General features: G+C 39.0%; 1 protein-coding gene across 3 annotated transcripts in view; it reads left to right on the top strand.

Annotated features, from left to right (window-relative positions):
• The window catches only part of PRKG1 (protein kinase cGMP-dependent 1), an 892,904-nt gene that overhangs the window by 99,818 nt on the left and 766,433 nt on the right, over positions 1-26,653 (top strand). For all 3 annotated transcript variants that reach the window (XM_084633959.1, XM_084633958.1, XM_084633960.1), the window contains exon 2: positions 26,220-26,386. In XM_084633959.1, coding sequence (XP_084490085.1) covers positions 26,220-26,386 — 167 coding nt within the window. The remainder of the gene's footprint in view (positions 1-26,219; positions 26,387-26,653) is intronic.

The raw sequence follows: 26,653 nt of genomic DNA, 5'->3' as shown, positions 1-26,653 counted from the left end.
ACTAGCCAAAGTAATACTGGAACCATTAGCAATTATCTTTGAGAACGCCTGGAGGATGGGTGAGGTCCCAGAAGACTGGAGAAGAGCAAAGGTAGTACTTATCTTTAAGAAGGGGGAGCAAAGAGGACCATGGTAATTACAGACCAGTCAGCGTAACTTAAAAACTTTTAAAGATCCTGAAGCAAATAATAAAACAATCTGTAAGTACCTGGAGGTTAATAGGGTTATAAGAAATAGCCAGCACGGCTTTGTCAAGAACCAAATAATTTCAAACCAATCTAACTTCCTTCTTTGACATGTTTACAGACTTTGTGGATAGGGGGAGAAGCAGTAGATGTGATATCTTAATTTTAGAAAGGCTTTTGAGAGAGTTCCACATGACTTTCTCATAAGCAAACTAGGGAAATGGGATCTCGATGAAGTTACTACAGTATAAGGTGGGTGCACAACTGTACTCAGAGTAGTTATCAAAAGTTTGCTGTCAAACTGGAAGGGTATATCTAGTGAGGTCCCTAACGGGTCCATCCTGGGTCCGGTACTAGTTAATATTGTGATTAATGACTTACATAATTCGTAGATGACCCCAAGCTCGGAGGAGTTGCTAGCACTTTGTAGGAAAGAATTAGAATGCACAATGACCTTGAGAAATTATTGAATTTCACCTTGTTGAATTCAGACCAAAGACAAGTGCAAAGTACTTCACTTAGGAAGGAAAAATCAAAGGCCCAACTGCAAAATGGGGAGTAACTGAAGAGGTGGTAGCCCTGCTGAAAAGGATCTGGGGGTTATAGTAAATCACAAATTGAATGAGTCAACACTGTGATGCTGCTGAGAAAAAGGCTAGTATTCTGGGTGTATTAATGGGAATGTTGAATGTAAGACATGGGAGGTAATTGTCCTTCTCTATTTAGCACTGGTAGGGACTCAGCTGGGGTATTGTGTCCATTTCTGGGTACCACACTTTAAGAAAGATGTGGAAAAATTGGAGTAAGTCTAGAGGAGAGCAACAAAAATGATAGAAGGTTTTGAAAATCTGACCTATGCCGAAGGCTTTTAAAAAAACTGGTCATGTTTAGTTTTGAGAGAAACAAGACCGAGTGGGGACCTTATCAGTCTTCAAATATGCTAAGGACTGTTGGAGGATAGTGATCGATTATTCTCCATGTCCACTAAAGATAGAACTAAAAGTAACAGAGTCAATCTGCAGCAAGGGGGATTTAGGTTAAATACCAAGAAAAGCTTTCTAAGTATAGGGGGCAGTTAAACTCTGGAGTAGGCTTCCAGGGAGGTTGTGGAATCCCTATCATTGGAGGCTGTTTAAAAACAGGTTGGGTAAACACCAGTCAGGGATGGTTTAGATTTACAGCTCACGGGGCTGGATTTGATGACTTCTCAAGGTCCTTTCTAGCACTACATCATGGAGGGCCGGTGACCCGACCATCGGGGGAGGCTAGCTCCCAGCTCCTCCTCTTGTGTCCAAGGCCCTGCCCCTCCCTATCTGCATCACCACCGCAGCCCCCAGCACCGGGTGGCCATGGGGCAAAGCCCCTGCCCCAGTGCTCTGGGCGGCACAGCCAGCCCCAGTATGCCGGGCGGCAGCGCTCCCAGCCACGGTGTTCCGGGCGGCCAGGTAGTGCGGCCAGCCCAGGTGTGCCAGGCAGCATGGCCCCAGCACTAGCTGCCCTGACTCCCTGTGGGAGGCAGGCCAGCCAACCCCTGTCAAGGCAGAGCACTCTGGGAACTGCAGGAGGGGACCTGGCCTGGCCTGGCCTGGCCTGGGGGCAGAGTGTGGGCAGGGCCATGCTAAGATGTTTGGGAAAGCACAGCCTACTCATGCCTACGATACCTGCCACCCATGCCTTACATTTCTATGATGCTTAGGAATAAAGGCACCACATTCTCTGGTGTGGTGTAGCCAGAGCAAAATGACCCTAAAGTTGGTGTAATTGGACAAGAGAGGATCACTGCTGTGTAAGCATGATCCCTCAGTGGCATAGTGATGACAAACAGGGTTTTGTGCCCCTCAGTCTGTCTGCTGCTGGGATGGCCAAGGATAGTATAGGCATGACCAGGTTGAGCCTATGCCACAATGATTCCCCAACTGCTTTTTAGCTCCTTGAGGCTGTTTGTATTAGGCATAAATTAGAGCAATCCTTAGGATACTCTTACTTTGAGCTCTGTGCAGGACAGGACCCTGTGCATGGAGTGCAATGGTGATATTTAAAACCACCTTTTCACATGTACTCTGACCTGTGCTCTGCCAAAGCTTAAGATAGTGCCTAGACTGTTTGAAGATTTTATGGGAAGAAGCTTTTCCTATGATATTTAAGTAAGTTAAATTGAGCAGTCTTCAGTTTGTTCCCCAAAGTGAGTATTTTGTTGTGACCAACTCTCCAGACTCATTGTGAAAGTACAATTAAGTTCTAGCAGCTTGTATTCCTGAAAGCATTGTGCACCTTACAGGTTGGGTAATTACTCAGAAAAATGAGCTAATGTCCTAATATTACAGGGGAATTACTATACCAGAACAGAGCAATGGCATATCTAACTTCTAGCAGTAATCTACACTGAATGCTTAAGAGGAAGGCAAAACACATACATGCCCACTGCACAAAACATAATGTTCTCTGCCTCAGAGGTGATTTCATGAGTCAAAGGAAAATTTGTTCTGAATCATATATTGATGAAGAATTTTATGTATTTTTAGAGAATACTGCAAAGGACACACTGACGTGATATGTCGCTGCTTCTTTGACTGCTTGTGCTCTTTGGTACAGATATTGTATGATTCTAGTAGTCCAGAAGCACAGTCACATACCATGCCTTATCCAACTATGTTAAGGGTAATGGAGATACTGAAATCTTTTTTCGTTAAATTGTGGCTGTTGGTAGTTCTGATGCTAGATCCATTGTTACCACTCCATTTAATGTCATTGGACACTTTCAATGCCCTATGTCATTGCTACTTCTAGTCCACTGGCTTTCGTTCTGCATAAGACCTATTAAAAATTCCTAAAATTTTTACGGTTTAAAAGAGAAACATTGGCTGGAAGTGTCTGAATATGTAGGGTTTTTTTGGAAAAAAAAAAGACATAATTTGGAAGAAATCAACCTAGGGTATATATGTATGCAGAGAAATCCATACCACTACCTTGTTTTTTATATTTTGTGAAAAGTTGGTGGAATGAGGAAGACCTTTAGTACAATGAAGCTTATTACTATTATTTTTCCCCTTTTTCTTCCTCTAACAGCAGTGATGGTTCACTGTCCTCTGTAGCAGCAAATCAGATGGATTGGTTATAAAATGAGTGTAAAAGATAGGCGCATGTATACTCCGTAGGGTGTTTACTAAAGTCTCTGCAATTGCATTAAAGTCTATTAGCTACAATGGTAGACTGCATACCTAACCTCCACAGTAGGGTTTGTGTCATGGAAATAACAGCATACTTGTGGTACAACAGCAAGCACAAGAAACTACATTTTATAGTGTTCATGCAGTCACTGGTTTCCTAGGAAACTAGTATCTGAACACACATGGTAAAACTTTAGCGTTGGTGGTTGGTTTTAAAGTATATCAATAGAAAATAATCTCAGACTTTTTAAAACAGAGACATTAGGATTCAAATGATTGGACACTGTGTAAGCCTTGTTTATGTTAGCAAAAATCTTGAAATAAAATATTGCTCGCTAAAACTGTGGTCGAGCCAGACTGTAGTAATTGTGGGGGTTTTTTCTGTCTGTGGCTGCATTTCCCCCTTTCCCCCCCTGCCCTGAAATCTGTCTGTGATTAGGTTTATAAGCATATGTCTTAGAGATGCCTGTCTTTAGAATCCACAAAACTGTTGTGACATATGAGTCTCAGACCAGATCCGGGTACATTATAAGAAATAGATTTGAAGATTTCACTGTCAGAGCAGTTCATTTTGTTCAAATATTTAATTTTCTGCGAGCTGAATGAAAATCTTAACAAATACGAGAGATAACTAACATCTGTCTGTTGCTCAAACCTGAAACCTGGATCTTGGACAACAAATAGCATATTTTAGATATAAAAATATTTGTATTTTAGGTACAAGAAAAATATGTAACTAATTTTACACAGGCACACTAATATTTATACTGACTTTTAAAATGGCACAGTTGTTGATTTTTAACATACATAATCAGTAGATTCCAATATTAAATAGAGTGTGTGTGTGTATATATATGATTCTGTCCAAAAAAACTAAGCTTTGCGAGTTCAGAATCTCCATTGGTTTCTGCAGCTTGGCAGCCACAGCCTAATTCTGATTCAATAGTTTAAAAATAATTTCAGACATGGAACACTGGCTTTAGACTTTTCATCTCATCCTATTCCTTCCCTTTTCCCCACCCCCATAACACATTTCCTCGGACTGGCCAAGGCTTATGACTATTTAACCATCTGTCTGATGTGGATTTTTGCACCAAATTCACAAGGGGAGAAGGATTCGTTAGTGTCCGTGTGGCCCAAATATAAATGGAAAAAAACGAATTTCATGAGATGGACACCCTTTCTGATGAATTCTGTGGCTCAGACAACAGAGGTTCAAGATCAGCCAGTAATAGCATGATTTAAACTTATATTCTCTATTGAATTGGTGATTTGCTTTATTTAATCACAGTGTGTCACACACGAAAGAATGCATTTAAGCTGTTAAGTGGGTTCACAACACTGACAATCAGAATAGCTGTGGAGATGTTTTGAAAATGCTGAACTTTTAACATCTTGAAAAATCCCTTCACTAAATGGAAACTAAAGAATATTTCTATCATCAAATATTTGCACCTTCCTCTTTTATTATTTATTTTTTGTACTGTAAAGTGCATTTACATTTGTGGTGATTGTTCTTAATTTCATTATTGTTTAGATCAGTCATTAGCACTTGCTCAATTTTGTAAGGGAATGTGTATCAATCTGAATTTTCTGGTGGGTAGTTGATACTCAACCAGAAATTCGAGATGAATAATTTTTTTTTAATTGCTCTGAGAGGGTCCTTTTTCATGTTTTGGAGTGGTGTAAAAATTATTTAAACCAATGATACCCAAATTGTGGCATTGAAGCTCAGTATATCTCTTGTGGAAACCCATGTCTGATTACAGCTCTTCTTGCTTTGCTTGGTCTTGACTAGACTGAGCAAAGTGTCAATTTGAAGAACTGACCCTTAAGGCTGCAGAAGTTTGCTGGGCAGGTGGGCTGTCTTTTGCAGCAAAAAGGAGTTGGTGGTAAGGAGGTGGGGGAGAAAAGAAAAATACCATTTACTTCTCTGTGCAACAGCAAGTGAGGCAGAGAGGAATCTAACAAACCCTATCAGTATTTGGGAACAAGAAGATGAAGTGGGGTGGGGAGGATGTAATGAGATTCATTTTATGCAGAGATCCACAAAATAGTCACAGCACCACAGGCTAACAGTTTTTCCCTTCTGACAATGCAAAGCCTAAGTGGTCACACACTGCACAGCTGCTGAAGGCTGAGTACATTCCACCCACCAAGGGCTCCTTGCATTCCTCCTCACAAGCTCCTTGTGTGTCATCCTCTCACCCTCCTCTATTTCAGGGACTTTTTGCAAGTCCCCCATTTCCCCCTCTGCCAGATTCCAGGGGTGTGTCCCCCATGTTCCTCCCTTATACCATCGTCCCGCCCCATGGCTCCCCATTTCTTCCTCCCCACTTCCCTGGCAAAGACTCTGTGTCCCCATTTCACCCCCCCTCCCCCAATACCAGGGTCCTGCATTTTCTACCCTCATGCTAGGGGCTCTGTGCACCCTCCCTCTACCTGCAGCACCAGGCAGTCTTGGGAAATGGCTTTCCTGATGTTTGTTTTGCACCAAAATCAATAGGCTTGGAATTGATTTGCTATGCATTCCAAAGTTATCACATTACGGACAGAGAAATGCCATCAAACTGTTAGATCTTACTTTGCTTGGCCAAAAAGCAGATAATACCCATACTCTGCCATAACAAACTTATGATGTAAGGGACACAAAATGAGACAGGACAGTTTGCCTTGTAACATTGCATTAATTCATGATGACATTGAGTTATATCAACAAGGCATCATGATTCAAACAATCCAATGACAGAATGTCAAGCTATGATTATTTGATGTTTCTCTGTGACTCCATTTGATAATAAAAGCTCTTCAAGGATGCAAACCACAGCTCCAGTATTATGAATCTTGTTTATTTTCCACTGAATGTATCCGATGAAGTGAGCTGTAGTTCACGAAAGCTTATGCTCAAATACATTTGTTAGTTTCTGAGGTGCCACAAGTACTCCTTTTCTTTTTGCGAATACAGTCTAACACGGCTGCTACTCTGAAACCTGTTTATTACAGTGGTGTCTAAGAACCACCAAGACGGGGGGCCCCACTATATAAACATAGAGAAGTAGGCACTGTCTAACTTCGCACATACCTCAAGGTACATAAGCATGTGTCCAACTTTTAGCAGATGAATGGTGCTTTAAGTTATGCACTTATTAAAAACTTGCTGAATTAAAGCCCATTGCCTCTATTTTCCCCATGGTACTGTGCACACTGAAATCCCATTAATACGAGTGGAGTGGCATGCATTGAGAGAAGAACAGACTCCATATTAATCAGATATTTGATTCACTTTCCATAATGGAAGTCTAGACAAATGATGGGAAGAAATGCAGAGCAGATACGCAATCACTTTTTCTACAAATAATCTATCCAAAGCAGGTGTGTCAAGTTGCTCTTATTTATGGAGCAACTCTGGATAAGGCACTTGTAAATCATAATGATGTGTGTGATGTAAGAATTTAAATAGAGAAGATTCTATTTTATTTGATCTTGCCTTGGTTGAGACCACTGCTTGCCTTTCAAGAATGAAAAGCATAGCCTGTGTTGGCGCTGGGAGATAGGCTTGTTACTTGGGAATATAATTACTCTTTTATTGACTTCCATATTTTGGGGAGTGCAGGTGGTGCAACTTTTTGTTACTTGTTAACTGCTCAGATGTGGCATTCATACTCACAGATTGCATTGGCAGGGTCAGATCGTGTGTCTTCTTTGGAGACAGCATAATATTCCCTTGCATGGTTTCTATTGTCCTACAGCAAAGAGGAATGCTACATCTGTCGCTTTTCTCCATAGATTTTGTAGATTTATTAATCTGCTTGCAGGAAGGGGTGGGATATGGAGTATGGAAGCGTCTTTGGAAATATGGCAGGTCTGAATTCCATAGTATTATAGCCAATAATCACAAACCAGGTTTAAGTGCCATTGTTTGTTTGATACCAGGCACTGGGGGGAAAACTAGCTTTGATTCTTCATCATGCCAGACCTCTGCTCCAATTATGCAAGAACATCTGTTACACCTTCTGCTTTTACAAGTATCATTATCTTCCCATCAACCATCCTGGCAGGTACTTCACAAACATCTGTTTTCTAACACCAAGAACAGATGATCATTTAGTCATCAAAGCCAAAACCATTCTGCAATCTTTTCTCAAAGTTTCAGTCACTCTAGTGTGTGACACAAAGGCATGATTCCTCAAATCACCAACCACATAAGTGGCAAAAGTAAAGCACTTCAAGTTGCAGTGGGGGAGGTTTAGATTGGATATTAGGAAAAACTTTTTCACTAAGAGGGTGGTGAAACACTGGAATGCGTTACCTAGGGTGGTGGTAAAATCTCCTTCCTTAGAGGTTTTTAAGGTCAGGCTTGACAAAGCCCTGGCTGGGATGATTTAACTGGGAATTGGTCCTGCTTCAAGCAGGGGGTTGGACTAGATGACCTTCTGGGGTCCCTTCCAACCCTGATATTCTATGATTCTATGATAAGTCTAAAACGCCTATCATGAATTTAAATTATACTTGTGTGATTTATCTCTAAACCATCAGCCTTGGTGTGATACCACATGCATAGCATATCAGGAAGTGTTCATGTAGCAAAATATTTTGTGAAATCACTCAGTGTAATTGTGACATATCCAGGGTACAATCTGAGCTGGTGAACAGTTGTCCCCTCAGGTCTCTAACCTGAGGTGCCTTTTACACTGCTTCACTGTGAGAGCTACCACTCCTCCTGGTCTGCTTACACACAGCCTCCAGCCTGTAAATTACTCCGTTATATTGTCTGAGTGCTGTAGCCAGCCACTCTCTTGATTTCATTGCAGAGTGACACCAACAAATTCCCAGTCACAGACTTTCCCCAGAAAGTGTATGTCTTGTATTGTCCAGGAGAGAGCTGGACAGTACAATTTCGTATAAAGTCCATTTTATTAATAGAAAATTACATGCACAAACTCTGTTATCCCAAATGGAATTTCTCAAACACTTCAACTCAAACACACTGGTTTATATTCAACAATAAAACAAGTTTATCCACTCCAAAGGGATAGATTTTAGTGAATAAAAGTAATGAGGCATGAAAGTCAGAATTGGTTACGAAAAAAAGAAAAGTAAAATGCAACTAACGCCTAACTTAAACTAGAGTGAATTCAGAAAGCAAAGGTTTCTCACCACATTTCAGCAGTCCTGCTGGCTGAATTTGTTTACGTCTGGATCCCTTCCCCAGTCCAATGCTGCTTCTTTTGTTCAAGTGCTGTGGGCAGAGAGAAAGGGAGGAAGGATTTGGGGTCTGCCCTACTTTTCTTAAAGTTCCTTCCCGTCTTTGAGAAGCATCTCCAGCTGAGGTTCAGGACACAAAATCCCATGATGTTTCTTTTTAAGATGTAAATTTTTCATGTGTGTCCCTTTTCCTGCCAACTAATAGGCACTTAAGCAGGTGATGGCCCATTTCACCTGTTTACACCTGGCTGAGGTGTCTGCTTGTCTTTTGTCTCTGAGTAACTGATTTGGCTGCTCCCCAGACTTGGAGTATGTTTTAGTAACACCATACAGTGGAATCTTATAACGTCACATACAACGTGTCCACACAGTTTATTAGGACAGTATCGACCAGCAAGTTGAGTTTCAAATGATACCTCACAAGCTGAAATTGTACAAAGATTATCATAAGGGTGCAAAGGGTGAATACAGGGATACAGAGCATCACAGTAATAGGCAATTGTAATTAAGAACTAGATCAATTTATTGTAACACCTTTGAAAAAAATTCTATGCTATGGAAAAGAATCTGCAAGTAGTGAGAATTTCTTTTGCCATAAGACAAAGTGGTCTGAAGAAGATTGTATAATTGCATTTAGTAGTAAGTAATAGTACTTGCTGAACATAAAATTTCAAGACAAGGTTGTAGTGGTAACATTGTCACAAAATGGTGCAAATGGATAAACCATTTTTGTTTGAGGAAAAGCTTTACAAAATGAATATTTTCATAAATCTACTAGCCTATGGCATTTGGAGTGTGTGGAAACTGGTAGCACATGTACAGTAGATGGAGAACTGGCTGACTTGTGAATTGCAGCAGTACACAGGTCTCCAGACATGACTGAGAGAACCAGGTAGGACCTGCAGAGGCAGTGATTCCTAAGGAAGGAGAGAATCTTCAAAAAATTTGGTGTAAATAGGTCTAGAAACAGCCTTAAAGATCTAAATTTTAATGCTTTGATTATGCTATGGTCAAATTTACGAAATATGGTAGTTTTGTAATCTTGTTCTCTGTATGTATTCTGAATCTGAGTTTACTGGGCTTACTTTAGTGACATTATTTTTACCTTTTTGTTAGCACTGTGGAGCTCATACAGCTACTATTGAGTGTGCTGCATTCTTTTCAGAACAGCATGTATTCAGTAGAGTCATTTAATAAGTTCTAGTTGAAGTATCATAGAAACTGGTGGTACAACGCAAGCCAGAAACTAACTTGATTTCAAGTTCCCAGGCTAGTCACTGTGCAGCACGTTAGAAACGTATTGTCCTGATTCTCCAGTCAGACGTAGCTGACAGTGCTGAACACAGGGATCTGGATGTGGCTCCCTAATTCAGGGACACTTTGCTCCAGGAGGGGGTCTACCCTCTTCTTCCACTTCTGAGAAAGCTGGTGTAATGTCCCTTATGCTAGGAAAGGCTCCGAGGTAGCATTGCTCAGCTTTGCCAAATCCTTACTGTGACGTGCCCTCATCCCCCTTAACCTCCCAGCCTCTGGCTTATCTCCATTGCTTCCGCCTGTTTGGTGCCATTGGAGGTTCTACTTACACAGGTAGAACTATCTGCTGGGAATCTCGGGGCGTTTTAAGGCCACTCTGCACTGCTTAAGTTTTTTAGGAGACCAGAAAATCTGCCCATATAGCTCTTTATTGGTAAAGGTAATACAGGGGTCACCGAGAGACAATAAATATTGAGCTCCTTGACCCTTTTCTGAGGATCACTTTCTAGAATCAATGGCACTTTTAAGCAGTGCCCATATAGAGGATAAGAGTTGCTACCTCAGCAAATCAATGTAAAAATATTGACAATGTTTCATATTTTTAAAAGGGGTGGGGCCATTAGCAAAAAGGCACTTTTTTTCTCTTGTATGCCCTTTTTTGTTTTATATAACTGTATCTCCTGTGCCGTAAGTATCGTGTCTCTCGCTTAGTAGGCTTGATAAAATTGCAGGCTCCTAAAAGGGTGTTTGTGTTTTGTCAGTAGGTATCATTGGAGAAGCCAACGTAGAGCTTCTCCAAAGCAATTCCTGGAAGTTAAATCAGTTGTCTGGTTGCATAACTACTTCCTGCACATTTCTCAAAAGATAAAGCATACCCTGAGGGTGATGAAGCTTCATATCTGGATTGTGAAACTTCTACAGTTTGAGGATTAATTTTTAATTTGGGTGATTAGTAGAAAAAAGCATGACATTCATTGTCTCCATTTAGCAAGCTGCGTATATAACATTCCCTTTCTCATGTGTAAAAAAAAATAGAAATATTTCTGAATGGAGAAAACAGGGGTGTATGTGGGGCAGGGGAAGAGGGTCCCTCTCTGTGATGCTGCCTAGGAGTCCCTTGGGTTGTGAGGTGCCTCACTTCCACCTCCCCTTAGGAAGCATGTCTGTGCCTGCTGTGAGTCAATTCCCCAACACCGCCAGCCTCTGGTACCACAAGCACTGCCTTCTAGGCCTCTGTGGGCTCTTCTCTCTCTTTATACGTTAATGATAAGTACAGTTCAAACCCCAAGTCCTCTAAGTGTCTCCCTGGAGTGCTCAGTCCACTGGACACTCACAGAATTTCCAGAGCCTCTATTTTCAAAGGAACAGTACACCACAGCTTACCAGTTACACAGTAGAATACAGCTCTGCTGAACACACACTACTTAGATTTCTTTACAGAAAAATAAAGTATAAATTTAACAAAACAGAGATTCAATGATAGCAAGCTGAAATATTGGAAACAAAGGGTTACATCAAGGATCAGAAACCTTTGGCATGCAGCCCGCCAGGGTAAGCCCTCAGTGGGCTGGGCCGGTTTGTTTACCTGCCATGTCCACAGGTTTGGCCAATCGCGGCTCCCACAGGCTGCGGTTTGCCGCTCCAGGCCAATGGGGGCTGCAGAAAACGGTGGCCAGCACATCCCTTGGCCTGCACTGCTTCCCGCAGCCCCCCGTTGGCCTGGAGCGGCGAACCGCGGCCAGTGGGAGCCGTGATCAGCCGAACCAGCGGACGTGGCAGGTAAACAAACTGGCCCAGCCCACCAGGGGGCTTACCCTGGTGGGTCACGTGCCAAAGGTTGCCGATCCCTGGGTTACATACAAAGTAAAATCATAATGTGCATACTAGAGTCGAAACTTAACTGACAAGATATTCAGAAAATATCTGTGTAGAGAAAAAGCTCATCCAAAATCCTTCCACCATATTGCAGTTTGGCTTGGCTGTGATCTTCCAGTCATGAGGCAAGCATGCTGTCTTCTTGACTCCTCAGTGGAAGGATCCAGCGTGTGTCTGTCTCTATAGTTTATATACAGTGTTGTTGTAGCTGTGTTGGTCCTATGATATGAAAGAGAGAAGGTGGGGTGACGTAATATCTTTTATTGGCCCAGCTTCTGTCAGTGGAAGGTACAAGCTCTCAAGCTACACAGAGCTTTTCTTCAGCTCTGTCTCTGCTTCCTTCCTTGGACATGAAGGAGAATGCTGTGTTAGCTCCATGAAGAGAAGTTCTGATCCAATGAAAGATATTACCTCCTCTACCTTGTTTCTCTATGGGTATAGTCCACAAATCCATTGTCTTCACTTGCAAACAGGATAAGCCCTGCTGCTTGTGTTTTCCTTTCTAGGATCTCCCCAGAGTCTTTGCAATTACTGGATTAGGATTTTGCTCAGATTGGAAATAGGTGTACATTGTGAAGTATGATACTCAATTTACATGTAGACAGAGCGATTAAACAAATATCTTCTGCTTGAAAGAAACCTTTTTTTCTCACATTAGGTGACCAGCTCCAAGTCCAGACATTAAGAACATAATGTTAGGTGTATATGGACGTAACTCCTCGCATATTATCTGTGCGTACGTTTCACAATAATTATGAAGACCACTGTGATACAAGCTATCAGCAGAGACCTTGCATGACTCTCTTTGGTGAATTACTATGTAGATACACTGGGTCTTGCAGCCTTTATGCACCCATCTGCCAGTTGGCACCAAAAGATCCCTGGATCACGCTCCCTACCCCCACAAGTGTCCATTGATTAGTCACATTTAACGAAGAAAAAAATATGTTTCAGCTACATAGTGCTTTTTATTCAAGGATTTCAAGATGCTGACTCAATTAGTCTTGCTTGCTAACTGAACAGACTTCTGTAGAAGACAGCACTTGTGTTCTGAATGCTATCTTTTACTATCATCTGTCTAGAATAATATCCCTTCGGTCAAAATTATGAAATGAATATCTAGATTTGATTGTAGGTGTTAGAGAAAAGCAGTACACTATGTACATTTATTTTCATTGTTAGAGGCTCGATTCACATCCAAGCATGACAAAGCAGCAGTCTGTTCAGAGCTTCCTCATATAAGGTTGACTAAGAACATATGTTATTACTAGCACTCTCGCTGAAATCGGGATGTGTACAGTAAAGCTTAAAATAGCTTTCATGGCCATTTAAGGCAAGTATTGGCTCTGAAAAATCGTATTTAGTAAGGACACAAGCAAATTGTTATAATGCATCCACAGAACCTAAAATCTTAGTCAAAATGATGTATGGCATAGCAAAACTTTTAACTGAGTAGCTAGGCTGTATTGAGAAGCCAAGTCTACAAGTTCTTCTTTCTGTGATGCACAGACACCCCTCATAATTTCTGCTACAGAAAGTCCCAAAATGATGGCAATAATTAGCCTTTTGCTGTGTGTGGCTTTTTTTTCTCCCAAAAAAGTTTTTATTCATGAACAAAAACTCATGAATTTGTTCTTTCACCAATTTATTTCTGTTACAGTAGTGCTGGCACTAGGTGTTATCTGTTTTAGCTCCTTCCAATTACAAGTGCAAAATACTGTTCGTTCCTTCCTAAAAGGAGAAAAGTATGTTTAAACTTCTGCCAAAACAGGTGTAGGAGTAGGGGGTCATTTAAAAAAAAAGACTTGTTTTAATCTGCACACTGGAAGAAAAGTGTTCTGTAACGAGAGAATAATTTAATACTGAACTTTGGTCACCTGTAGTTGTAAGAAATATTTTATTCAATCTGCCTCATTATTCCTTTCCTATGGCAGGCTAATGTTAATACATTTTAACTAATTTTATCAAATTAGAAAAAGAGACAGTAAGCATGGGGCATCCAGTGTGCTATCTGAGATTAACTGGATGCTGACCAGAAGAGTTGGTTCAATCTGTATTTACAGTAGGTTATACAGACCTTAATTTAATGCATCTGGTTTTCAAGGCAGATTATTAGGTTTTTGAAAAGTCCTAATTTTTTAATAATTGAAACTATGTTATACCTACTGAGCAATTGCAGTTAAGAACTTGGTGATTGGAAGTTAGATTTTATAGTTTATTAAATGGCAAACTGCAAGTCTTTAAAAAGCCTAACACACACACAGAACAGTTACACATTCAATATTAATTTATCTGTCTAGCTGTGAGCTAATGAGCATTGATTATTTTACAAAGTCTTCAGCCAATATAACAAACCTAAATTCCTGTTTAACAAGAGTGCTTTCTTTTACTAAATAAAGCAGCAGGAACTACGAGTAATTTATACAACAGAAGCTCCATGATAGTTAGATCATATTTAGAAAGAGTCCAGAACTTCTCTATCTAGAATATCTTCCAGTTTTGGTGAGAGAGGCTATTCAGACTATCAGTGGTGGATCTGAACATCCCCACCTCTGATATTTTCTTTTTTTCTTTTTTTTTTTGGTCAGAGCTGAATCTGGAAACGGTTCTATTTCCTAGCTCTGTTTCAGATATAGTCAGTCTTCAGAAAACGCACTCAGAGGGGTAGGACAATTGGACAGCTCTGGTCTAGTCACCTCTTGCTATGTGTGCATTGCTCCCGTTGACATTGTAAAAGATACATGTGTTTTGAGAGGAGAATAGGCCAGTCTCTAATTAGACTGCATAGACTGCATTCCTATTTGATGTTGGTTCCCTAGCACAAGACAGTATAGAACTCTGCTCTCAAACATTCACTAGTCCCTTGAGGTACTAGCAGGTGAATCTCATTCTGCACGTAGCTGCTTTAGAGCCCCAGTTCTTGAACATTTAACTTCCTGGCCATAGCCAGCTAAGGAATTTTCCCCATATTGTGACTTCATTCACTGAAGCCAGTTCTAGCCTCCAACAGTGAGCTGATCTGGAAGGTATTTCTGTGCACTTTCATTGATATGCTGTGTTTCCTTTTAGTTCCTCAGGGCACCACCTAGGCTCTGGGGCAGGCCCCTGCACTCACATGGGCTTCTAGTCTGCAATGTCTGGGTATTCCACTAAAGTCATAAAAGGCTGAGCCCCACACAGTCAGTCCCTTCCATAGTTGTCAACAAATGCAAAAACAAATTCTCTTTCAGAGAGCCTTCAGCTGTGGCCCCAACAAGGCTCACAGGCTTCTATGAAGAAATAATCCTCCCGAAGATCAGTCAGTATTAGTCTGCCCTTCTTTCAGGGAGGGACCATCACACAGTGGTCATCTGAGGAGCTCTTGCCTAAAGCCAGCCCTCTTTCTAGGAGAGGAAGATTCAAGGTCTTCTCTCTTTTTGTCTGACACAAACTGCTGTTTTAAGGTCCTCTCTCCAGGTCTGACATCTCTCAGAAGTTGGCCGGGATGGGGGGTTAAGGCTGGCTGAGCCCATAATAATTTATTAGCCCTGTGTTGCCCAGTGTGGGGCACCTTTTGACTAAGACCACTGAGATGGGCCTTCAACCCCCCGGTGTCCTGAGGACTGTTTTCTGTTTTGGAGACAGCCTGTCTCTCTTAGAGTAGAGAGAAAACATCAAATTCCAACAAAAAAAAGAAGTCTTACATACTTAATCTGGATACTTTGCAAAACTCAGCAAGATAGGTACACTAAACGTAATTAAAGTGAATATAAAGGAAAATATATTTGCATAAAGCAGCATCCTTTTCTTGGCTCTGCTTTGGTCAGAGAGATGCAGTCAGCAATTCCTTTCTTTTCTAACTCGGAGACTGATCTTGTATCAACGCACACCTTCATTATTGTGGCCCATTATCTTGTTGCACTTGCTCTTCTTTCCCCTGATTAAATCTTGTCAAGAGAGATAATTTGATATTTAAGTTTACAGAATTCACCATCATATCTGGCATCTTTCACAAAAGGTATTTACTCAGCTGTTCTGGTTGATTATCCCTAAAATGGTGGTCCCCAAATCCATTCAGGGTTGTATTCATTACTAGACTTCCTATTCCATTTTATCCTGAAATAGCCCTTTTGAAGGCAGATGTGCACATACAATAAGTGTTTTTAAAAATGAATTTCCCCTCTCACTCGGGAAGATCTTTAGAGATGCTAATTTATTTTTCAAATATTTAATTGTGTGTAAACACAGGTGTTAACTGTCTCTCACAGGTGTCACTCACTGTATCTTAATGGGATGAAGGGGTGTGTGTGTGTGTGTGTATTTTATTATAAATCTCTATTAGCAATGTTTGTCCTCCTCCTCGAAAAGAAATATAAGCTATGGATAGCTACCCATTCCTCTGTCAGAATCACTTTGCAAGTTTCCTAGTTAACCATCTGAACCAAGTTATTTTCATAACTGATTTTTTTATAGTCTTTTCCTATGATAAATACTCTTTGGGCATCTATTACCTTGTGGAGCTATTTGCTTTAGCTAAACAAGGATTTACTGGAGTGCCATGTTCATGACATTACAGAGGCACTGGGAGTTGCTCCTCAAAATGAAACTCACTGCCCCAGAGACCCCCAAATCTTTGAGAGCGAGGCATGTTCTAGTCTTGTGTCGGTGAGTGTGATGTCCCTATAGTTACAGTGAAATAATTACAAAGAATATGGTTTTCTATTGCCTAGACAGATAGGCTTTGAAAGACATTACTAAATTTTAGGCTAAAGGTACACTTTAGCTTGGGTGATTGGGACATTGTATTGACATTCTTCCATGTAATTTTTGCTTGCACTTTAATGAGGAAAGCTAAAACATGATATAGTGAGCAAAACTGCAGGTGAATTGCATATTTTTTTTAAAAAAATTTAAATGAAGAAGATAATTTCAGCCTAGCAGTAAAATATATTAATGGCATATTTAGATATTCACACTGGGGTGCACAGTCAACACAGCTTATAATTTGGAAACTCTTTCTCATAAGGAAGTAAACAATAAAACTTTAGAAACAAGTGTGACAAATACTCTTCATGGTGTGGTGTGTTTGTGGTGTGCGTGTGGTGAGTTTTTTTTTTTAAAGATCAAATGTTTCATTTTTAAAAAAATTTAGGTCAAAAACCACATTTAATTTCTCTAGGGTCTAGGTTTTTTCAGTTCCAAACACTCCATTTCAAAAGTTGTGTACTAGTCCAAAAGTGGTGGTCCCTTCGTGTTGTCGAATACCCTTCTTGCCAGTGAACTGTTGTACTTTGCGTAAGTGAACACTTCTAAAAATTCACTCTAATCACATGATCATGAGGCTTACAAATTCTCCTGTTGAGCAATGCTTCTGTTTTCTTTTTTAGTTAAGATGCTGGGAGGAACACAAAACAGGTTTTGTACTGCACTTGATGGAAAATCAGTTGTTCACAGGTGTTATGCATGCATGTTAAAGGAAAAGGGGTCTATTTTTCCTTCAACTTTGGACTTGACTTTTATTCTGTTTCCAATCCATGAGGTTAGAATATCTGTCAAACCTAGGAATGATTATATTTAAAATTCTCTTAAGAAAAAAACACAAGAAAAATATTGCCAAAATACACAAGTAAAATACAACCACCTAGTGTAAGGAGATACAGCAGCACAAACAAAATTTAAAGATTATTGCTAGGCCTAGATTTCTGCCTGCTCCATTTTACCTCTAAGATTTTTTTTATAGAAGGACATTTCCTAGAATTCCCTATCCAAAAGATTTAAAATCTTCAACCACTTTGCTCCTGTACAACAAAAAGCCATAATACTCATATGCTACACATATACCTTAATCCACTCCTTAATGCAAAATTCCCATAGTGAAAACATATTTTTATTTAACCTCCCACAAATAATATGTCCTGTAACAAAATTGCCGCAAGTACAAAACTACATCTGAAAAAGGGAATAAGTTTGATCTCTGATTTTTAGGCTATCTTCTCAAGCATATGGAGTCTAAGCTTCTGCTTGCATATTTTATATAGGAAGATTCAAACCACACATGCGAGATCTAGGTACAACCACCAGAAGTGTGTGTGTGTGTGTGTGTGTATAAACAGGTTTCCCTCAACTTTTTGCTGTTCTGGTGGTGGTCACTTTGATATGGTTAATGGATTGAGACATTTTCACTGTAGATCCCTCCATAACTTCTGCATCTTTGATTGCTCAGAGTGAGTAGCAGTTTACAGCTTTCACAATTTAGTTGCATAAGCAAACATATAATTTACAAACCAAAAAAGAAGATACCATATGTGAATCAATATGCATGAGTAATCTGGTATACAACAACCCTCTCTGGATTGAATATCAGTTTGGTAATCTGATTCTTCTGTACTCTTCCCATGAAAGAACAAGTTACTTTTATGTCCTAATGGCTACTTCTGCATCCAGAACCTTCTAAACATCTTTCTTTTTGTACTGTACATGTAAAACCTTAATATTTCCTGATTATTTTTTTCTCCCCTTTTGGTAAATTAACTTTGCATTCTTTTAACATAATGGATAATTCTTAGGTTCTTTTTGTTCGTGGTGTGTTTTTTGGGTTTTTTTTTTAAAGACTATTTTTAAATACTTTTTTAAAGACTTTTTTTAAACTATTTGGCCAGTTACCACCAGAAATCATCCTCTTCTGTAGGTATGCCCTGCTTCAGGACAGCAAGTATAAATTTAACATAATGTACTGTACTGAACAGAGAAGGACTTAAGCATGTGTGTTAAAAGCTTTCCTGAATCAGGACTTTAATGGGGAAAGGGTTGATAGATGAAAGCTTTGTAGATGTCATGAATGACTTAAATCAAAGGATCACAGGTAGGCAAGCGTTATAACAGTAACTTGAAAATACTCTGTAAATTTGGTAATAATCACATCCTGAATTAATACGCTTTCCAGCTTTTTCCCTTGGAGTTTATTAGCCCGTGGCATGGATAATGCCTTATAAAAAGGAAGTAACTCAAGGTATCATTTGAATTAAGTTTCTCTACTTCTCATAAATTGCCTTTGAGACTTTTACAGACAGTTTGGGTCCCATTGAATAGCTAATGGAAAGCTAGATTAGACAACATTTCCTGGTACTTGCTCCCAGATTGTAAATAGGAAATGTGTATCTCTGTTGCCATGTTTTAATTTTGTAGCAAAATGTCCTCATTTTAAAACATCATGTGTGATGGATTTAAATAGGAGAATACTGTGGTGGTAGTCTGGAGTCCTGCAGGACTTACACTCTAAAAGGGCCTGATCCTACAGCATGTCTCTTTTACAGTAGTCTGTTGAACTCCAAGTGGGAAAGGACTGCAGTCCTAGCTGCTGATCTGGAGGTATTCAGAGACCATTCCAAAAAGGCAGAATTTAACCCTAAATTTAAACAAACCGAATGGATTTATTGGCATGTAATGAAATGAACTGTATTTGGCTCATAGGAGTTTTTTCCCCCCCCATCACAGTGATGTAATAACACAAGAAAGACATACTTTTGATGGTTCTAAGGGGTCAGTTTGCAAGAGATAGACCTCACCAACATTAAGATTTTATTTTTTACCTTCTTGAACTCCATTCTCCTCAGTAAGCATTTATTGTGTATCTCATAACCCAAAGCCCTGCAAGTCCTTCCCTATTATATGTGGTACTTAGTCTGGGAGCCACTAACTGAGAATTTTTGTATGGGTAGGCTCCAGGCAAGTTTGTTTCCCATCTGTGATGATCTGCATGAAATTTCCATATTGAAGAGTCAAGCAGTTAGTTAAAAATAAGATTTATTAAGTATATAGAGAGGTTCAATTTAAAACATCACTTTTGTACAAAACTAGGTCTGGAAAGGTTCTCTGGAAAAACTCTATCAGATACTTCAATTACACCTAAGGGGAACTGAAGACAAAATATGTTACCTTCTGAAAAGGCACTTTATTTTCTCTAGTCGTCTTAGCCAGCCAGTCTGCCTGATATATTTCCTTCTAGTTTTGCCCCTAGCTGCTTCCCTTCAGGTGTTTCTGGTGTAGCTGGTATGTTTATACTGGATGCCCCAAGTTATGTTCCTGATCTCTGTTCCTAAATTTGTTCTGGCTTGCGTAGAGTGCTGTTTCCCTTCCCATATACTTGGTCCACCTTTGTTTCTCTAAATGTCCCTTTTGAAGGTACAAACCACACAAATGGCAGCCTGTCTAAATCAGGGAAATTGGCACCAGTGTAAACTTCACTGGTGCAATCTTCACCAAAAAGTAGAGAGTAAATTCCATTAAGCATGCTCCAGTTCATGCCATGCAGCACATCCACATTAGGGCTAGGGGTGGGTTCAGCTATACCAATGCACATTTTCCTGATGTTATGCAGGATCTGGGTCTTTCCATCCACATTTGCATTTTCTCTTTCCTCTCCTTTGAGTGATCGTCGGATGTTGAAAAATCCTTTTGGGATGTTAATTAAACTTTGTTCTTGTATTTATTGTATGTCACTGAAATTGTTGTTCTAGCAGACAGCTAATTGCCTGCTTTTAGCCCAGTGTTTCAAGAGACTGGGATCATATTCTTAACATGAATTCTGGTTTCTCTAAAATGTGAATTACTGACAGATTAACTCCAGTCTGTCACATGAGGTTTTGGTGCATTACTGTGTACATTACTAATTACTGTAGCATTAATTTCTCTTGTAATCTAAGGTTGTGTAGTACTTCATATTATTTTGAATTGCCCACTATAGTAAATCTTCCTATTTTAGTGAAACTTCTCACATTTTATGCAGGTGTTATCAACAGCTTGTTCGCTAATTGGGCCAAATTCTGCACTGAAGTGTGCCCACTTCCAAAAAGCAGCTCTACATCTGGCATAGGTGGATCACTCCAGTGTAGAGAGAGGCTCTGTGGGCAGATAGCTAGTGTAGTGGCTTCTGAGCCAAGTCTTCCCCTTGCTGGTGTAGGGTGTGTAGCTGTATCTTCTGTGTGTTCTGGCAGTCTTCAACTGCCATATTGGCTCCTTGGAGCTGTTGGCAGCGACACAAGTTAGAGATACTCAAACATACACACTTGAGTACAGAACTGTTACACAGCCAGCTCAGGCTTGGTAACTTGAAAGGTGGTTTAAAGTCACTGTTGAATCTTCTCTTGAGAGGAGGTCACAGCTGAAGATCTGGGCCTTTATATAGCACAATTATTTAAATAAATGTTTAAGATACTCTTTTTCAAATCCTATCAGTCCCAATATAATTAGTTTGGTGGCTGTCCTATTGCCTTATTGATTATCTTGATGGTATTAAAATTGACTTGGAAAAGATTGAAGTCTATGGAGTTGTTGAGTGCCATTATTTCCCCTCTTATTCCTGATAGTTTCTCCATTATAATTAATCATTAACTTCCTCAGAACACAATGACTGCTTATTGCCAGGGTTCCTAACTATTCTTGTATCTTCCTTTAGAGAGTAATAAGAAAATGAATAAGTGCTACTTTCTAGTCTGAGTGTCCCGTAAAAATTAAACTCCATATTAAATAAATATTCATGAAAGGGAACTCTTCTTCAAATGGGGTCATCTGGAGATAGCCTGCTCCATTAAAAATATTGTAGGTTTATTTTACTTACAGATGGCCTCCATTGGGATAGCGAATCAGAAAATACAAATGAAATAGTGAGTCTCCTTCAAACATAAAAAGAGAATGCAGTAACTGTCCATTATTAAACCACTTACTCTTGATTGAAAAGAACATACTTTGGGGCTGTCTATCCTTCTCTGTCAAAAAGTTTAGATGCATACTTTTCTTAGTTCAGGGATTGATGCAATTTTATAAAACTAAAAATTAAGGAATAATGGGTGATAAAATATAAGTTTCATTATGCTGTGTATGAATTAATTTCACATGCTTGGATAAATATCCTATATAAAATACATTTTTAAAATCTGAAATACTTCCAAAATTAATTTTATTGTATGAAAACTGTGTTTATTAGACAAGCTAGAGAAAGTTAAGTATCTAGGAATGGTACTGGACTTACACAAGTAATTCTGTATATTACCAGGCTGACAAATATCCACCCCTTGGCACAACAGAATAAGTCTTACTGTAATCATGACCATATATTTGCACTTAATTTTGGATTAGTTCAAGTTGAGCATTATTTTATAAAATGGATGCAAAAAATCATTGATTAAAGGAATTCACGTTGCTCAAGCAATTTTTTTTGAAGGTGGTGATAGGATGTGAACACTGGCATAAGCTTACCTGTGTAAACACTGGGGGATTCATTCATTCATTCATATGTGGTTTCTCTGCATGAAGAGGAAGACTGTTTACAGACATTGAAATAGTGCTCATCACTGTGGTTGTTGTCTTCTACTAAAAATGTCTGTCTAAGGCTGACTACTTCTAAAAATGACCATTTTTAATGATATGTTGATGGGTAAATGTGATTGAAATCAAGATTATCCACAATAGTCTGTGGAGACATTTATTTGTATGATTTTTCACTTTTGGCTAAGATGAAGTATTATCAATATAATATTTGGCATATCTTTTGTCTCGTCAGAGTGTCCTGTACTGGTAGGGAAACGGTCTCAGTGATTTAGTGGGTCGTAGCCTTAATTTCTGCAATCCTTCTTCATGTGCTTCTTTGTAGGACCTTCATACGCTGTAAACATACTATGTCTGAGCTTTCCTTACATGGAGATAGGAAGTCTGTGTGAAAATGTTACCAATTCCTGTAGTTTACTTGTATCATACTTGCTCTGTGGCTTCTGTTCCCCGAAAGAGAATTCCTAATGGTTTTTCTGCTCCTTTTGCCTGCTTTATCATTCAGACTTTCTGAGGCCCCTTCTGGAGCCCCTGAGTTGTGTTCCCCCTACCTTTACTTTTCATAGTCTGCAATAATTTATATAATTTTCTGTTGCCTCCCTAACTGATCAGATTTGGCTTTCACTCTGTGTCTGAATTCCCTACAGTCACTTGATGGATATTCTTATTCTTATTTATTATGAACACTCTCTATTTGAAAGAATTGGACCTTATTTTATCAAGAAGAGTCTTGTTTTGACAATTAAAACTGAAATAAATGTCTGTAAATGTAATGTTAGTTGATACGATTAACGTGGAGGTTTCTGTTATATTTGTTGGCACTCTGTGAATGTAAATAATGAACACTCTGGTGTGGTGAGCATCATCTGTTTTTTTTTGTTTTTTTTGTTTTTTTTTGAAGGGTAGGAAGCACCAAGAAAGCACTTAGGCAAATCACAGTATTAAAACAGTACTTCTGAGAGCATGACAAAGGCTCAGTCTTGTAGTAGCATAGAGAAGCCAATGAGGGAGGAAGCTGAATATCCATTTCTTCATCCTTATAAATTTCCATAGTCTTTCATTACCAAGAACAAAAGCAATAAAAGAATAGGTGTGGTTTGGGTTGTTTTTATTTGCTTGCCCTAGTAATCATAATGATGACATTTTAACTTTAATTAGATATCATGAAAGTAAAAAGTTTTCCACAAAGCTAGTCTAGCTGTTTTTCTAAGTCATACTGAAAAGGCTTCTGTGCTCCAGACACATCAATTAGGTCAGTGCTGTTTGTGTTTGATGTAAAGCATTTTGTTTAGAATATTTCAATGAAATAGAAGATTGAAAGCCATATTTGACATTAAAGAATAAATTCTATGCCTAACATAAGGTTGATCTGTGTTTTCCCAATACACTTGAAACACACATGCTATATGGAGTAATATCCACAAGACTTATTTTGAAAGACAATTTCTATAATGCAAGAAAAACAAGTGTATTTTTAAGTACGTATTTTCTAGATTTTCATTTTTGTTTTAAGCTTCTAGAGCCACAACCTGGGCTCCTGTTCAAGAAAATGTGGTTGTGTCTTGAAATAAACTTGTTTTATATTGCTAGATTATACTTTCATATAGTAAACTTCATCCCAGTGCTTAGACTCTACACATGGTCCTACCTACCACTTGTGCGTTTGATCTGGGGAAAGGAGTTTAACATCTACTCTTAATAGTCGGACTAGGCACTGAGGAAATGTGCAGGAGGAAAAGGTGGAAACAACACTGCTCCGTTAGGACCAAGCAGCCACCTCATGAACAGGGAGGATGGGAGGAGCTGGGTGGCAGCGAAGCATCCTCTTGTAGCTACCACCAGCATGTTGGTGTGCAAACAGCTGCTGAGAAGTTAAAATTAACATCATGCCAAGGGTGTGTGATTCCTGCATGTTCCCCGCATATCTTGCTTCCACTTTATGTGGAGCTTAAGTGTTGCATACAGTTTTGTGAGGGTCTGCAGCACTAGAATGAATTTAACTGAGAACGGCAGATCATTTGGCAGGTTTCAATTGTCATTGCTCCATTGAAGTATATTGACTTCAGTATAACGATAACAATTTACACTGACAGAAAATATGCTCTTCTGTCTGAACGTCGAATATAGTAGTGACAGACTATCTGGTAATGTACTGTATAAGTAAACTGACTACCCAGGACATGAACCATCTAAGCCTTTTAGATGTGGGGCCTGATTTTGATGTCAGTTTCACTGGGGGAAATCATGAGACTTCATTTAAATCAAAAGGAGTACTTGTGGCACCTTAGAGACTAACCAATTTATCTGAGCGTAAGCTTTCGTGAGCTACAGCTCACTTCAGCGGATGCATAAAAGTGAGGTGTAGCTCACGAAAGCTTATGCTCAAATAAATTGGTTTGTCGCTAAGGTGCCACAAGTACTCCTTTTCTTTTTGCGAATACAGACTAACACGGCTGCTACTCTGAAACCTGTCATTTAAATCAAGTAATCATCTGGTGTAAATGAAATCAGAAGTAGACCCAAGGAGTCACTAATCAAATTAATCAAGTCAAAGTGCTTCAATACAATAAGATACCTTTTACATCTTCTTTATTATAGATAGATAGACTTTGAAGTGAATTTTTAAAATTCAAATTCTTACGAGCTTTGTTATCCTGGAACAGGCCAATAGATCATTTGGTCCACTATTTTGAGTCCACAAAAGGACGCTCCTCACCCCACAGACCTGGCATATTTTGTAATCTAGTATAAGGAGCGGGTTTTGGGGAAAATAACTCTTCCTAACACCAGGTGATGATTGACTTACTGAACATTAATACTCCCTCTTTTAAAATCCCAGCTTGTTGTAAATGTAGTAGCCGTTTTGTTTTTGTTAGTGTCTGCTCTCTAAAAAGTAAAAATCATTTGCACTCTAATCAAATGTTTATATAAAGCCAACATGTAGAGTAAAAGTGTATATGTGTGTGATCCCACAAATGCTAAAGACAAAGGTATCAAACAGAGATGGATTAATGACAAAGATATTGCTTCCAAATGATCCTTATTTAAATTATCTTTGTTAATCCCTAGTTTGTACACATACCATCCTCAGGTATTCATTTGTACAAAATCCTTTAAGAAGCTTTTTTTTAAATTGTGTTGTGATCTTATTACTCTGTACTAACAGATGGCTTAAGATGGACATGATAGACAATCTGAGGGAAATATGTTGAGCATGAATAATAGTACACTATTTAACAGTTACACCTGAGGACTCAATATAGGAGACGATCTTTCACATAGTAGGAGTTGATGATACCTCAGTAAAAACTTTCTAAAATATTTAGAAACGATTCTGTTGGTCATAGAAAATATATATCCTGTGGTGGCAGAGATACTGAAGTACTTCTGAAAAAACAGGTTAAACTGTACATTCAGCTATACATTCCAGAATATTCTAAGAATAAGGATGTTAAAATAACTGGTTAACAATTTATACCTTTTTATATTCTCGATGTTGACAATAAACTGCTTTCCTGCTAACACTATCAAAAGTTGCTACTTAAGCTGGGAACCTCTGACTTCTACTTCTAAAGCAATTGCGTGCAAAAAACCCGAACGATTGTATATTTTTTGCACATGCTAATAAAATAATTCCTTAAAGACACCACTAATGTATAATCAAATAAATTAATTCTTATTTCTGTAATAATGTTTTCTATGTTGTATTTAATGAACTTTTGGAATATCCTTAATACTACAGAAGGAATGCCCAACATGTACATTATTGCAACTTTTTGTATTCTCTATTTTTTGTCATTATTATACAAATATAAATAAACTACAAGTCACAAAATCTTAAATTTCTCTTTTGTTTTGTGTACATTGAGAATAAATACTGGAGTAGTTACGTTATTCTCATGACATCAGTATAAACATGAAACCTGTAGGTAAAAGAGATGACAAAATTATAAGTATCGAACTCTACTTCTCTTCAAAACTTGATATGTCTAATGTACTATTTATGATAAGCATTCACAAGTTAACAAACACGTGCACATATACCCCTTTGTATTTTTCATTTCTTCACAGATGGACTTTGCTTTCAGATTTTTTGGGAAAGTATTGGAATCTTTACAAGCAAATACATCCATCAGCGCACCAGGACACTGTGTGAATGTGCTAAACTTCACATACTGTTAATTAACTAAATTGTCAGACAAGTGGATAAATCTTGCCTTTCTTGCCATAGGTCCAAGGATCTAATAAAGGAGGCAATCCTTGACAATGACTTCATGAAGAATCTAGAACTATCTCAGATCCAGGAGATTGTGGATTGTATGTATCCAGTGGAATATGGCAAAGACAGTTGCATCATCAAAGAAGGAGATGTGGGTTCACTGGTGTATGTCATGGAAGGTATGGTTTGTAACCCTGACACTTTGACCATTTCAATTTTTCCTTTTCATCTTATCAGCCTGCACCGAGACTGAAAGTATATTTCCTGACACAGATCTATTTTTATCTGTAGGGAAAGCGTGTGTGTGTGTGTGTGTGTGTGTGTGTGTTTGAAAAAGAGGTGAAATACGACTTAGATATGATTACTGACTGATTGTATGGTCTATTCGTTTTTGAAATGTTAGTACTAGAATTCATTGTGAGCTAAGGCCCTGACCCTACATTGAG

The sequence above is a fragment of the Lepidochelys olivacea genome (assembly GCF_965140295.1).
Source record: "Lepidochelys olivacea isolate rLepOli2 genome assembly, chromosome: 7".
Lineage (NCBI taxonomy): Eukaryota > Metazoa > Chordata > Testudines > Cheloniidae > Lepidochelys > Lepidochelys olivacea.
The sequence above is the reverse complement of the archived record's forward strand: the minus strand, read 5'-3'. Positions and strand labels throughout refer to the sequence as shown.